This window comes from Colletotrichum scovillei (genome assembly GCF_011075155.1).
Source record: "Colletotrichum scovillei strain TJNH1 chromosome Unknown Contig00009, whole genome shotgun sequence".
In the NCBI taxonomy this organism is placed as follows: Eukaryota; Fungi; Ascomycota; class Sordariomycetes; order Glomerellales; family Glomerellaceae; genus Colletotrichum; species Colletotrichum scovillei.
In genome coordinates, this window is record NW_023336267.1 from 5,069,057 (window position 1) to 5,084,421 (window position 15,365).

General features: G+C 51.0%; 4 protein-coding genes across 4 annotated transcripts; all 4 read right to left on the bottom strand.

Moving 5' to 3' along the window:
- Positions 1–226: 226 nt before the first annotated feature.
- Positions 227–4,164, bottom strand: HER10_EVM0003474 (uncharacterized protein; the record flags this gene model as incomplete). Its single annotated transcript, XM_035473149.1, has 4 exons — positions 227–277; positions 356–2,479; positions 2,544–4,003; positions 4,065–4,164. The coding sequence occupies 4 exons, from the start codon at positions 4,162–4,164 to the stop codon at positions 227–229; spliced, it is 3,735 nt and encodes a 1,244-aa protein (XP_035329092.1).
- Positions 4,165–7,196: 3,032 nt separating this feature from the next.
- On the bottom strand, positions 7,197–9,669 carry HER10_EVM0003306 (uncharacterized protein; the record flags this gene model as incomplete). Its single annotated transcript, XM_035472988.1, has 6 exons — positions 7,197–7,874; positions 8,003–8,171; positions 8,248–8,689; positions 8,754–8,826; positions 8,898–9,528; positions 9,638–9,669. The coding sequence occupies 6 exons, from the start codon at positions 9,667–9,669 to the stop codon at positions 7,197–7,199; spliced, it is 2,025 nt and encodes a 674-aa protein (XP_035329068.1).
- Positions 9,670–11,260: 1,591 nt separating this feature from the next.
- Positions 11,261–13,095, bottom strand: HER10_EVM0004163 (F-box domain-containing protein; the record flags this gene model as incomplete). Its single annotated transcript, XM_035473815.1, has 4 exons — positions 11,261–11,593; positions 11,659–12,184; positions 12,221–12,950; positions 13,005–13,095. The coding sequence occupies 4 exons, from the start codon at positions 13,093–13,095 to the stop codon at positions 11,588–11,590; spliced, it is 1,353 nt and encodes a 450-aa protein (XP_035329188.1). The 3' UTR covers positions 11,261–11,587.
- A 370-nt stretch (positions 13,096–13,465) lies between these two features.
- HER10_EVM0009428 (oxidoreductase) lies at positions 13,466–15,054 on the bottom strand (the record flags this gene model as incomplete). The annotated part of the gene is made up of 3 exons (XM_035478915.1): positions 13,466–13,567; positions 13,624–14,520; positions 14,581–15,054. The coding sequence occupies 3 exons, from the start codon at positions 15,052–15,054 to the stop codon at positions 13,466–13,468; spliced, it is 1,473 nt and encodes a 490-aa protein (XP_035329857.1).
- Between the last annotated feature and the right edge of the window lie 311 nt (positions 15,055–15,365).

Consider the following 15,365-nt stretch of genomic DNA (forward strand, 5'->3'; position numbering starts at 1 on the left):
AGGTCAATTTCACGAATAGCATGATGAACGTGGTTTATTGCATTGAGAATACCATCCTCTGCCTTACCACAGCGGACATTGGCATCTATGTCGGCTAACACTTATGCCAACCCTTCGCAATATCCTTTCCGTGATTTTCATTTCGTGCTTCGCATTCTACACTTCCGTCTCATCCAGAATGTGCTGAAAAGGGAGATAATGGGGTATTGAATGAGCTTCGAGGTCTCTATTGGCCAAAAGCACGGTAGTGACACTCTGCAGACCGCTTGACTACGCCCTAGAAGGTGAAGAAAGTTAGGCTTAAAGTTCAAAGAATGATGTGAGATGACCACGAGAATGGAATATAAGAGCTTACCTCGCCCGTAGTGTTCTTAATGATCTTGCACCAAGGACCGTTGGCGATCTTGTTGCCCCATTGCTTCATGGACCAATCCTGGGTATGACCACCGATCTCCGATTTGAGCTCGTAGGGCTGATCACCATCCTTGAAGGAAATGGTCAACTTAGCCCCCGAGTTGTCGGTGATGACAAGCTCATGAGGAAGCTTGACAGGACCTCCGCCATTGCTGTCTCTGTTCGTGACAACGTTGACCTCCTTGCCTTCCTCGATCTGGACAATACTGACTGTCGCAGTGTGATTCGAGGTGCCATCACCTAAAGCAATGTCCTGGGTGATGCGGGCGATGCGCCAGATCTCAGCCGTAGAGCTTGGAGCGGCAGCCGAGGGCGTGACAGTCAGGGTGACATCGATGTCGTTGGTAACAGTTACTTCGGCAGTGGCGGTGACCCAGACGACAACCTTGCTCTTGGAAGAAGGGATGTCGCTGACAGGGGAACCAGAGGTCAACATCCGACCGAAGGATTGACTTCCAGAGGAGCCGGACATCGAGGCACGGTCGGAGGTTTGACCACCAGGGGAGCCAGACATCGAGGCTTGACTGGAGGATTGAGTACCAGGAGAGCCGGCCGTGGCAGACGCGGAAGCAGCAACGGAACCGGTAGCCGAAGCCGAGCCACCGGAAGCCGCGGCGGACGACTTTGCAGGAGCGGCGGGCATTGGGCATGACTCACTTCCATTCTCGTCACGCTTCAGCTCAGTGCCTGGGGGACACCAGGAGAACTCGTAGACTGGCCACGTCTCCCAGTAGACCTTGACGGTAGGCTTGCGGATCTGCGTGCCGTCAGGAAGCACCTCCACGACGTGGGCTGGATGATACTGCCACCAGATGAGGCCATAGGGCGGGACATAGTTGTCCATTGGGTGGTTCTCGTCCGCATTGGGCCAGTACCCGGGGCCTTTGTGATATCCCACATTGGTGAACTTGTCCGCGGGAAAGCCAAGGTGGTTGGAGACCCAGTCTTTCCATTGCTGCAGCCGCTCGGGATGTCTGGGCGGCAAGTAGTCGGGATAGTTCGGGGGTACAGGGTTGCTCCATTGTCCACCAGTAAGGGGGTAGATGAAGATGACTTGGAGAGTGTCCTCGGGGATGTTGTCGAAGATCGGGGTCGTCTCCTTGAGTTGCTTGATTCCAGGATAGGGTGTCTGGAACTGACCTTTGGTGCCGTCTTCAGGATCTGGCATCGGGTTGCCAGGTCTAGGCGGCGGAGGGTTCGTCAGTCTGTTCGGCCTGTTCGGCTGCAAGATGAATTCTCCATCGCCAGGTCGATCACCGGAGCCGGTCTCCAGGAACTCGAGAACGCCCTCTCGGAACTCCTTGTCAATGTCGTACTCCCCGAATCCTTGGTTCCAAAAGTTGGGCACCTCCCAGACGTGACTGGTGTAGATGCCTCTCTTCGTAATGATGATGATTCCGCTACAACCCCACAGTGGTCCGGTACCTCCCATCATAGGCTGGTCTCCCCAGACATCAGCATGCATTGTAGAGTAACCGACCAGCATCTTTGCGCCGTCAACGAAGTCGCCAAGAGGTCTCCAATGATCCAGACCATCGCAGTAGTGAGCCAAATACTTCCAAGCGCGGTCGAACCAGTTTTGTTTACCCGCAGGCCAGGTCGCAAAGTTCGTGAGTCCATCAGGTCCGCTGAGGATCTCAGGGTCTGGCTGAGGATCCCACTTGACGAATTGGGAACGTTTCGAGAGACCTGATCTCTTATCCTTGCAGTTCTGACAGCTCGAGTCAACGCCGCCACAGTAGTTCTCTGTAGGGGTTGCAGACACGGTCGTGATGGTCGTTGTTGTGGTAGTATCGACGGTGGTACTGCAGACGATGGAGGGTCTGCAAGTGGCCGTGTTACAACTGGTGGTGAAGCTTGTTGACGAGTCAGAACCCACGATAGGGCTGGCGGTACATCCCTGATTGCAGTCGGGGTAGACAGTGGTGGTTGCTGTGCAAGAGGCTTCAGACGAGGAGGTAGGTGTCTCAGATGGCTCCGATTCGTCGTCCTCGGGATCTTCGGGATCGGTAGGGTCGTCTTTCCTGACCTTGCGAGGCTTACCCTTGGGCTTCTTGGGAGGCGGCTAGATGTTTTCATTAGCGGATGCGTCGAGAAGTGCAAAGAGTCAAATAGAGGGATGAACATACCTTGGCCCAAGGGAAACCGAGCGGGCCCGGAAGATTGAGGGCTGGGAGATCGCAGAAGAGGAAAGGAATCAGGCACTTTGGATGACATAGAAGTTGTCCTCCGATGCAAGACCATGCGGGGAAGATTGTCGGCCAGGCCTGACCATCACGAGTAGTTGTCTTGGTGACCTCGGTAGACGTCCAAGTGAGCCAAGTCCAAGTTTGGACACCTTCGGGAGGCTTGATTGTGGCAGTCAAGTAGAAAGCCGTGAGATCTCCATGCCCTGAAGAGGTAGGAGATGTGACCGTGGAACTAGGACCGTTTGATCCACTGCTTCCAGGAGCAGCAGTTGAAGTAGAAGTCGCAGAGTGCTGAGTAGAAGAGGCATGGTGTGTAGAGACGATGCTCTTTTGGGTGCTGCCCGGGGATGCCTTGGTGGATTTGTTGTCATCATCATCTTGCTTGGTAGACTTCTTGTCATCATCGTCATTGCCCTTCTTGGTAGACGTCTTGCCATCATCGTTACCCTTCTTGGTAGATGTCTTGGAATCGTCATCATCGCCCTTCTTGGTTGACTTCTGGTCTTCCTCGGTGGAGACGATGGGAACCTTGGTAGACTGCTGATCGTTCTCTGTCGCTGATGCGGAAGTGGTCGTTGAATGAGAGCTGCCACCACCGGAAACAGATACCGCCATGGATGAAGTCTCAGCATTGCGATTAGTACCCGAGGGGGACGTCGGAGGCACATTGATGGAAGGTGTACCGGTAGTCACATCTGAGATTGAAGATTCGATAGAGATTGAGTCGCTGGAGAAGCTGCTGGACGATTGAGATGGTTGCAGAAAGGTGGTCGATGCTGGGGTATGGCCATTACCTGTGGTAGCACCAGGGGTCTGGGCTGTACCACCTTCAGACAAAGATGTCTGCAGCGAAGAGGCGGGGGCAGTATCACTTGTGCTACCATCCTGGCTCTCCTGAGAGGTGGATTGTGATTTGGCAGAGGACGCAGGCAGGTCGCGATTTCCGGTCTCAGTCGATGTCGCTCCCGAGACAGTTGGCTGGTGACTCTGGGAAGAGGAAGCAGAGCCCGATGAAGACTCGACTGGGCTGGCAATGGTAGAGTTCCAGTTCAGAACAGTCGATGAGGATCCATGATTGACTGCAGTCGTATTCCAGTTGGTACGGCTGGAAGAGGAAGCAGAGTGGATGATTGTAGAGTTCGAGGATCGAACCAGGCTGCTTTCAGAACCTGTAGTTGTGTTGAGATAGCGGGAAGAGGACTGGGTAGTGATCAGGTCGGAGCTGAAGGAAGAAGAGCCTTCAGACGCGCCACAGGGAAGCGTGATGAGAATAGAGGTGGTCACAATGCGAGTGATAACGCGACCTTCCTGGAGTTCAGAGGTGGAGATGGAAAGACTGGTTCCGTCGGTGGAAGCGGTTGAGGCGAGTGATCCGGTGACATCGTCTCGCTTCTTATGGTCTAGAGGGAGGGATAGGATGGTTAGATGGAACCGCATTGACGTGAGATTGATAGCCCTTACCTCTGCCACGAGCCTGGCAGACATTGACCGCAAGAGCGAGGAGCAAGAGCGGGATGAGACTGTGGCACCAAGCCTTCAAAGAAGACTTTTGCTTGCCCATCGCGATGGATTCAGCCTCTGTATCGTTCAAGCAAGGGTCTCTTTTGATATCTGGCGACGATGGAGCGAATCGAAAAGATGAATTGGCAGTGAAGGAAAGGGAGTTGTGGGTGAAGACGACTCAGAATCGAGGGTGTGCGCGGGAAGAAGAAGGGAAAGCACAACAAAGAAAAGAGAAAGTAGAAGGGAGTCTGATTGCTCCTGTGGCAGCTCAATAAATCTAAGATTTGTGAATGGGCTCACAATTTAATCGATATGTGGGCGGGCGGTCAAAAATCCTTTGTTTTTCCCAGTCCCTGGCTTGCCAGTGGTTGGGTCAAAACGAAAGCACGTGAGGGTGAGGCGAAGGAAGATTCTATGGAGATCGAGGGAAGGAACGGTTCCAGTTAAAAATCAGACGATGGCTGTTCCTCCGTTCATTATCGAGAGGCTCGCATGTATTCAATGCGAATACCCAGGTCAGCAAGTTCTGGAAGTGAGATTGGTGACTTGGGTATCACTGAGGGCTCAATGCTACAGCTCGCGGGAGCTGATATTTTGACTCTGGCATCTCAGTCATAAAGTAATGTAATGATACCACTGCTTCCACCCCAAAGTCACAATGTCCCATTGGCCATGAACATCGTGATTATCAAGCTGTAACGTCTGCCCAATGACACAGCATCTAAAGAGAAGGGACGGGATGAAATGTCTTTGGACGTGAGTTGATACGACTTTGAGCCTAAGAAAGGATTGTAGTATAAGGTAGTTTGAGTGCATGTGAAGCTTGATATTTGGTGACCATGTGACAAGGCTAATAGAATCGAGTTCCAAATTCTCCTATAAGTTACGTACCTGCAAATAGGGAAGGTCCACAAGAACTCATTACGCACCTTCCTCCGGACCAGCATGATAACAGACTGAATAATTAGATCTTCATCCTTGATTACTGTTTCATTTCATCGGTGAAACGCTGCTGGTGAGTGTTCTTGACCGGACATCGGAATCTGATAGATAATCCATGGCAGATCGATGGTATTGATCTCGTAGGCTTTCCGACCTTGTACCGCCTCCTTTCGATAGTAAATAATCAGCTAGTTGTTCTGATCACATAAACCTACACATCAAGACACGATGTCAATACTGTCAGCTTAGAAAAGGAAAAGACAAAACCTCAATGACTATAACTAGCAATTTTCAATCCAACTCTTCTTAGGGCAGCAGTCTTCTGTGTAAATCGACATCGCCAAGACGTCGAGCTATGTGAATCCCAGCCCGACGGGCATTAGTTTTATGAACGCATTCTAATGAAAGAAAACACGTCAGCCAGCAGTCACTAGAGAGATCGTTGGACCGCTAAAGAGCTTGGCTTGGCACTCCATTCTCCGACGGTAATCCCTAAAGGATTGACTATTCTCAAGTGTTCTCAACGAACAGAGTCACATACATATCAAGCCTCATGGTCAAGAGAGAAGGTTTCGCGATGTTCAGCAGTAGTCCCTAGCCTGGAAACCTTGTTGCGGTACAGACACCGCCATCATGTGAGATAAAGCGCTCAAGCCCGTTGGCAACACCATACGGCCTCGATCTGCTAATGGGGGCGTGACTTCGTGAGTTTTTCCGTTATAAACTGTGGTTGTAAGGCAAACGAGATGGCAAAATTGAATACCGATGCTGTTTTCTACTCATGTGTTGTAAAGTGGTCAAGCGAACTCTAATTGTTCTGTTGTGGAGCTACCATCCGTTTGCTTCTTTCTACCTAGTCGATACTCGATACTGATACCGCGATTATGTCTGATAAATTGGAAATCTTCCATATGGACTTAGAAATCTATTGAGCCTACTATCCGACAACGCTGATGATCACAGGCGTATACTGTACTTGATGTTTGCTGAGGCGCGGCATGCAGCGACAGTGGATTGTCCGTCTGGACCAGGTATTGACATTCAACTCGGCAAGGAAAGTGCATTACACAACGCAATCTTTACACCGTTTCGACATAATAAAACACGGGAAAACTTCTTAGCCCTTATCGGGAGATTATAATCAGGCCGGCTGATCTTGTCCGCCAATCTAAGAGGACAATGAGGGCTGGTGGTACTCACCAAGCAAACATGTATTTAGGTGGATGCCGTTTTGGATGATTACTGCGTCTGGGCGCGCGGAACATCCAACACAGAAAGACAAGGTCAATTGCATGAACCCTTGTTTTAACAGCGTTTGCCCTTGCGTGAAGATATCCGCTCAAAGCCTGCAAGTCAACGCAGGGGCTGTGGCCGTTGCCGATGTGCCGTCTTGGGCGTTATGGATAGCGCCGGCAAGACCCTAGCGTGGCCAGGTGGCTTGCAGACCACAGGCACTTTGTGTGGATGGGAGTCTTGAAGTGCGATGATGAATTTGGTAAGATCATCGTGATGTGTGCAATTACTTGAAAATAAGATAACAGAGTTCCATTCAAGTTTATTACGCGGTCACCTTTGGGACACCAGGTCAATGAGTAGATTGCTCAATAATGTAACGACTTCATATGCGACACACCCTCCATATCTTCTTTGCATTATTTTGCTGCAAGAAGTGCTGCAAGCCGGCTTGCTTCCTCCATTGAAGTGTGAAACACACATTGCAAGTTAATATGTCATCTCTATGTCGAAGTCCCGAACTTCTGGTTGCTATTCGCGAACCGTGTCGTTACCTCCAATGAAGGCGACTTCAGGGTATCATCCGAAGTGCAGATATTTGACGGCCCAAGTGATGCTGAGGGAGAGCGGCGGTAAAACTATTCTCAAGAGGTATTTACTTGCATGGTCGGCATTCAGATTTCATCTTCATTGATGTCTATGACTTCTGGCCATATGAAGGGCTCTATTCGCGGCCTTTGCGGCACAAATGTCTTTGTGTTTTTGGGCGTCTTCTCTGAAACAATAAGTACTAGTAAATACAATCCCAAGGCGAGGGAGCTAGGAAGGCACGGTATCTAGGTACATTGAGCACTCAACCAAGGCTTGTTAAGTTCACGACCCGCCTGCTTGCTGCCTCCGTCATTTCGTGTTGTCCTACCGCTTCATGAGTCGTTTCTTGTAGGCCGGTTCCTGTCCTCTATCGTCATCACGGCCGGACTTCTTATGCGGCTTCCCACTGCCCCTCATCTGAGAAACCGACGTGGACCTGGGCCGCTTTCCTGCCGCTTTGATTTTCTGTTGTTCCTGCTGCTGTCCCTGCTTCTCTTGCTGCTCCTCTGCCTTTTGCGGCTTGGACGTATTGGTCGCGCTCGCTTCCTTCAGTCGATCATTGTTCTCCTTTTGTAAGTCCTGAATTTGATCGTTCACTGCCTCCGGGTCGCACGGCACAAGCTTCCCGTCCTCGGTCAAGAGGATGCCACTCTCAAAGTCGGTACTCTCGGTCTTCACCCGGTCCAGGTTGATCAGGCAACACCTCGAAGACGTGTCGTATTCGAGGGGGAAAGGGCCGTAGGTCGTCTTATTCAATACGGCTTTGCCCTTCCACGATAGTTTGTTCTTTCGAAGTGTCAGCCCCAGCTTGCCGTCCCCGAAGTCATGCAGCTGTAAGCAGAATTCCCAGTGGCCTTTGGTAGGCGGTGCTAATTCGAGAATGTCGTAGCAACACGTTGCTGGAACGTGATCCCATTTGGCAGAGGCTTGAAGCTGAGGGTCACAGACGATCTTGAGCCTCGTCGTCCCGCTGTAGCGCTTTCTAAAGTAATGGGGACCTTCCTGCCAGATCGAGCATTTGTCAGTGGGAAAATCAAGATGATTAATCGGCATCTAGGAACGCACGTCCATAGACCGGGTCGAGAACACAAAGACCTAAGTGGGTAGCTGGAGGTCAGGGGAAATCTTACAGAATCAAGAGCCAGAAAGGCTGTATTATCCCAGCTTATGAAGCTGCCATTGGCGCCCTCTGACGGGCGACCTGTTTGGAACCCGAAAGCAGCGCCCCTGTCAATGAATTTCTTCACCGTAATATTATCGACCGCCGCAAGAGCAGCGCCCTTGCTGATGTTGAAAGAGCTGTCGAGACGCAGGACGCATTAGCAACTTATTCATCTCCGAGCCTTGCGAAATTTCGAGGTTCCAATCTACATACTCTTTCTCACCCACCGCCTCGTAAAAGAGGAACGGCCCGTCAATCTTGAGTTGAGCACAAACTTGCTGAAGATTCGCCTGCACTAAAGCGTTCTTGCCACTGCCGCCAGACAGAACTATCTTGACGTTTGAGCCCAAGGCGACAGCGGCGTCAATCTTCTTCCTGGCGAGTCTGAGGGGGGTTTCTAGCCCGTCGAGGAAGCATTGCCTGGCATCGGTCGCGCGTAAGTGTACTGATATGCTACCGTGGTTGTCTGGATCTTCTGCGTGCAAGACCATGCTCGCGAACAAGCCTGTTTGTAGCCTCTTGATTTTCAAGTGGAACATCTCCAAAAGGTCTGCTCGTTGGCTCGGGAGTAGAGTCGATTTGAGTGACTTTTCGACGTAATTTGTTGCGAAATCATCAACTCTTTTCTCCCATAGCTGTGTACCGCCATGAGCGGCTGATCGGTCGTTCATTAGACGTGGCTCTGTGGGCGTACGTATTGATAATGTGATTGGACTTACTAAAGGGTTCCCCAACTTGGAAATAATTCAACTCGTCGCCACTCCGTCGTACGGCGCTGAATATGCAGCCGTTCTGCGCCACCGCGGTTAGTAACTCTCCATGCTGAGATCGTGAATCCCCAAACATCGCTACAGCTGACTCACCATTGTGTGACCTCCAAAATCAAGAAAGACCAGATGACAAGGCTCATCCACCTTGGTGAGTATCTGCTTCATGTGACGCGGGCTCGAGAAGAGAAAGTGAGCCGACGCCAGACTCTCCACATGAAGCTTGATGCGACCGTGTGCTTTTGTAAACGTATTAGACTCCATCATGACGGCGGCAATCAGGTTCTCGTAGTTGGACAGTTCCTGGGCTGTCCAGTGCGCTGGATGCGACAGGCCAACCTCGTCAATATGAAGCGCGCGATCGGTACAGAAAGTTGTCACCTCCTGAAATACGGTCCTCACAATGGCTTCAAGAGCCCTGCGGATCCGCTTCTCCATGCCTCTGAACTTCGCCAAGAGCCCATCGAGAAGTGGGTTGCCGGTCTCGCGGTCTTCGCACAGGAACCATTTTGAGGGGATGGGCGTGCAGCTTTGGTTGTACACCTCGCCCGTGTACACTATGCCGCCTCGATCGTCGACGTAGAGAGTTGAGTTGAAGGCGCCTGTCTGATAGCGGATGTCATGTCCAGGAACCGCGCCGTGGTTCCAAATTGGGTGCAGCTCCTTGGTCTTGCGGATGCAAATGGTTGCACGTATGGCGGTGCTGCCCCAGTCTATGCCCAGGATGCTGTACGTCGTGAAGACAACGGTCGGTCAGCTTATGAGATGTTGAGTACGGTTCAATGATTGAATGAAAGGTGTTGATATGGTGATGAGTAAGGTTATGAAGGACTTACGCTGCCTCTGACTTAGCGCGAGCATTGGACATGAGAGGCTGGATGTGACCACTCGAGCCGTCACAGTGGCTGTTTTGAGATGACGTCTTGGGCCTGAATGAGGCTCACATAGGTAGGCCTTGAAGGCAATATTTACACGTGAGTCGCGTGCAACACGAGTTGTAAGATTTCTGCGCGCAGGTTGAAATACGTCGTTAAACCTGGGAGTGAAGCTCTATGAGCACGTCCGTTATCGCACTGAAAGTGATGAATGAGGTGAGAATACGGGTAGATGAGGGTGGGTCGGCCTATGTTCTGAAGCACGTCCCCCTTTGCGAGAATCGTTGCAGTCGTCAGCGACTTGTGATAAGGTAGGATCAAGTACATAGGCAGGGAAGGACATGAGAAACAGCGTTAAGGACAGGAACTTGTACAAAGGCAGAATTACTCCACTGAGCGAGCTGAGGAACGCTAAGGTAGTATGGCGAGTGAAAGGTTTGCTGAGGGACAAACGCAGCAGCAGTGTATCTGAAGTGTAGGCTTTCTGACCAACCTGCACACCAGTGAAAGACGCGACTTTTCGCGACGCGGCAAGCTAGGTGCCTAAAGTGAACAGGCCAGGGGGGCCATTTGTTTTACGCAAGGTAAACAGGGGTAACGGCAAACATTACATGCGCTGTTCCACCTCATGTATCCGTACCTCCGATACATTCCAAAAAGGAAGCTGGGCTGCGTTTGACTTCATACTGAGTGCACTAAGGCTTTTGTGACTAAGTAGCTGACCCCGTCAGTATTATTAAGGGTTGAAGTGAATGAAATGCCACCTCTTTCGCAAGTCATTTCAAGAGTGTCGCATCTCTAATTGTATCTAATGGAAGCCTTCAAGTCATCTCTTCTTTTTTCTGTCGAAATGACGTTTCTCAGGTTCACCCTACTCCCTTCCCTTCCTTTTCCTCGTTCATGCTCTTACAAGTTCAGGGAAAACTCCACAAAAGTCCGTCGCCGGAGGTGCCTTTCGAAATTCACGATAGCGTGACATGCGTAATAACATGGCTAATCATTCGGTAACGGCAGACTTCAAGACTGGGCAACAACCCGATTCCCGGCCCTCCACAGAACTTGGGCCCCCAGAACTTGGGGGCTAACGGACGATTTCTACCTTATCCCGGTATCAACTCAATCTTCAACTTCCTTCGATCGCTTCGGAGATGACACCCAGAGCTGAAATGCTACTACCCTCATGGGAATGCTACTCTCGTCAGTTAATGAAAGATGCCTCGCAAGAAGACACGCGGTGTAAGTATGCGGACGCGCTTACCTGGATTCCATAAAACCCAGTGATGGCCTCTCCAGGACCTGCGGCGACTAGAAACGAAGTATTGCTTGGCAAGTTATCTTGAATGGAGAAGAAGCAGCTCCTTCCTCGGTTCGTGGACACCTCAACGTGATTCCTTCAGCGCACATCTCTTGCGGGAGACTTTGGAAAACGGACAGGTGAATATGGGCAACTCACATTGAATGCAGCGATGAATCCTTCTTCCACCATCCATGCGTAAGCATCTTTGGGATCAACATTTTCCTGAAGAATTTCGACCGCAGTGATGAGTTCGCCTCCTGCTCCGTCGATTTTAAAGTTGATTTCCTTTGTCACATCTCCAGGCATTTGGCAACCGAACTCTCTATCGAGTTCTGGAGTGTTGTATGTGAAGTCGATGCGGCGTATGCCGGCGGGGCCCAGGACGACCCTGAGATTGTTGAGTTTTCGGAGGTGGGCACCACCTGGGCCGCCGAAGGAGGTCCAAAATAGTGGTTTGAATCCGTCCAAGTAGAGTTCCCTGGGGGCGAAGGAAGCTTCGTTCAAGCAGAGGTCTGGTCCCGGGACTTCGGGATACCACAACCCCATATTTCTCAATCTGTTGTCATCCTGTGCTAGTCTTGCGATAGATGAAGACTGGGGAAAGATAGCCAAGCTCACAACTTTGCAACCCTGTGAAGTCAGCATACTTGCATAGGACAAAGCTTAAAAGGTCCACTTGACTCACATCAAATCCAATGTCAAGGTAGTTGATGCGCTCGCCTACATTGAAGCGCATTGTCTTGAGCGACGTCCCCGGACTGCCGAGCCAGTGGGAGGTATGGGAATTTTGATTGATGCATTGCAAAGCTTGAATCCCCCTTTCTCCCACAGCTAGCTTGAAGCCGATTATGTCTGAAATCTCCACGGACTGCTCGACAGTAGTTCTGTAGCCTATTTGACGAACATCGCCTGTGGCCGTGGCAAACTTCAGTCCAGCGATGTACAGAATATCTCCTACGGGAATGGACCAGACAGAAACCGTCGATAAGTCTTCAGGGATGGTCAACCGGTACGTTTCGCGGAGAAGGCAACCTTTATCCACGTGGGAGTGGTGTGGCCCGCTCGGTCTCTCCCACAAGTCTCCCGACACTTTTAAACGCTGGGTCGGGCCTTGCTGCTGGGAAGGTTCTGAACCACTGTCGACCCATTGGAAGTCCAGAGCTGCCACAACTTTCTGGGCCAGGTTCCAAACACGAATCCTGTTCTGGAGGCTAGGACCTATGTGCGCATTATTGGTTCAAAGATACAGCCATCTCCAGTCCCGAGGCTGAGCCCCGTCCTGGGATTCGAGAAGCCATGAGCGGTCTGACTTATGTTTGAATCTCGAGGCCCAGAACTGTTGACTATTGAAAATCGTCCAGAACGAACGTGAGGCCAACCGTAGGTTCAATACATCCAATGTCGGCAGGAAAATGGCGATCGCTGACCGTAACTCTTCTGGGAGCGCATAGAAGTTGTCTTGCTCTGGCTCTATTGTATTGGGATTAAGCCCTTGTGGACTTGGCGGCTCTTCGGGTGCCTCGGTGAGCAGGTTGTGGGCCTCGTCAGCTTCGTACGGGTTGGCGCTGAGAACGGGGTCGGGATCCATGTAGTCGCGATCGAAAAATCTGTCCTCGAACGGAAAGTGGTGTTCATTATCGACGATACTGGCTCCCCCGTAGTCGTGGCCCCAGCTGATACCTACTGACAGTAGCGGAAATGGGAGTGATTCGCAGACGTCGGACAGTCTCGATAAGGGAACTGGACTCGGATGGAAGGCTTTCTCTAAGAGACCCCAGCAGGCATCATGAAAAATAAAGCCGTGCCTTCCGTCAACTGGCGGGAAGCCCATAGCACCAAATTGGTCTTCATCTGTACTGTCGTAGGTTGGGTCATCCCAACGACGCTTGTGGTCGACTGGGGCGATGAATGCGCCCCTTGCCGGATCATCGTATAAGCCAACACCGGTGAGAATAACGCCATCTGGGCTTGAAGTGACTTCGGATCAGATGAGTATGCTTCATACTCCGAAAACAAACCTAGAGCACTTACCTCCGCGGAACTGATTCAACCAAGAAACGCTGCCTGGTGCATCGACGACGACCCACCCACAGAGAGTGCACGAGCATATACGTGGGCTCATGCTCGTTGTGACGTGGGAAAGGAACTTGGAAAGAATATACGGCATAGTTTGGAACATTGGGCGGTTGCCTGAAAAGGTTCCATTTTCGCTGCAGGCCCGATCGGGGAAATGTTGGTTCCGTGCCGTCACCTCGAAACCTGGACCTGAACATGGACGGTACCTTGCTGCTAAGGTAGGCTGCGATCGTTTACCATTCCATGAACCTGTTTCGTTCATAATACGCTAGTCTTCGTAAACTTGAAGATGATTTGTTACCAATTCATTTAAAGATACACTGATACTTGATTCCATCCCGCGGGCATGTTTCCTGTCGGTATCTCTACCGACGTTTCTTACCCCGAATTCCTTTCCATCAATATGGCGCATGATTCTACGCTTCCGCGTTATCGCTTGCATTCACTCCAACACCAGGGATCTCAATGACCATCGCAAAGTATGAGTAGATTTCCTCGGAGGATGGCTCATTGCCGTACTGCAAGTACGTGTTAGCTAATTTCAAATCTCAACGTGGGCAACGGGGAAACGTACTGCCATATATGACACCTGCATATTCGACTCGCCATTGTTCTTGTTCAGCCAGATGATCTTGCTGGCGTCGAACTTGACCTTGTTGGTTCTCATGGCCCGGCTGATGATGCTTTTCAGATCATCGTCGTCCTCAACCAGCTCGTCAGTGGAGAATGCTTGATTGATGTATCCGACGGTTCTGGTGTAGTACTTATTACTATCGTCGTCGTCCGAGTCAGATTGGTCCCCGCTATCGTCGCCGTCCGAGTCAAATTTGTCCCCGCTATCGTTCTTCGCCAATGTCACCTTCTGCGTTGGCTCGGTATCTGAATCCTCATCGGAAAACTCTCCATTGTAAAGCTTACGTCTGCAAAAGCCTTTCGGGTTTTCGAGAATGGCACACAAGTTGACTTTCAAGCCTAGGCTCTTGAAGGTGTTGTAGAGCACCATGTCAAGACCCTTGAGGCAGAACGGAAGGCCGTGTTCCTTTTCGGTGTGAGGATACGCGTGCGTGCTGTAGACTCCCAGAAGTCTGTCCTTGGACTGGAATTTCTTGGAGCCGAGCAAGTCTACGATCTGGCTATAGAGTGGCAGCGAAGTAGGGCTGAAAGCAGACGTTTCACCTGCGAGTTCTCCGTTTCCTGCTGTGGCATATAAGTTGTATGTGAGTGTAACTCTGTGACCGGACTTGACCTCGAGCACTTCATGTTCGCAGTCGCTGTAGAAGGCCGCCCACTGAATGACGGAGTTGTTGGAGTTCTTGGCCCAGTCAAAGGTGTGAGTCTGTCCAAAATGTCTCACTGCCAGCTCGCCACCCTCATGCTTCATCGGAAGACAGACAACCAAAGAGCCAATCTGGTAGGGCGAACGAGGAGTATCGACGTGCGCCTTGAACTTGCCCGAAGGACCAGAGTAGATCTGTAGAAGGTCATGTCAGAGAGATCGAGATCGTAGACCACCATACATCAACCCACTTACATTCATATTGTACAGCTCCGCCCGGATTGCCCGCGTGTCTTCGTCCGTATCGTAGCTAGGGAGAAGAACCTGGCAAACAGCGTCGATGATGCCTGTTTCATATGGGCAGAAGGTGGTGCAGAAATCACCCGCACCGAGCTTCTGAGCCTTGCGGTACGTTTCATCGAATTCGTGCCGTCCGTTGAGACCGAATGTAGCCTTTTCAGAGGCTTTGAGGAGGTGATTGAAGGCGACAGCGTCGTCATCTGAAGCGACTGGGAAGGAGACTCGCTGGGGGCCAGGATGTTCCCCCGGATTGTCCCACCGAAGAACGACCGAAGAAGACACAACCTGAGTCGTAGGGCTAGATTCGTCTTTGGGCTGCTCAATTGGGATCTCACCGCCAATAGCAAACGTACTACCGGCGAGATGTTCGTCTGAGATGGATTCAGAGACTTGCTTTGCAAGCTCTCGAAGCGTGGGTACGGAAGCCATTTTGTACTTTTGGTCTGTAGAACGGTGAACTGTTGATTGTAACGTCAGTTGAGACGAAGGTGGAAGTCAATAGATGGATGTTGAGATGATGCAGAGTGAAGATGTTACAGAGGATTGCAGGGAGAAAGATGGATTATATACCTTCCAACGATGTTTCTCCGATGATCAAGGCATTAAGTGAAAGTTAAAGTATGGTGATACCGTACAGACCACAAAGGAAGGTAACTCAGACACCAAAAGGTGGGTCAAGCAGGCAGCTGAAACTCAATCTCGAATTCGAAAGGTATTGACCGTTGCATGGCTGTATTGAG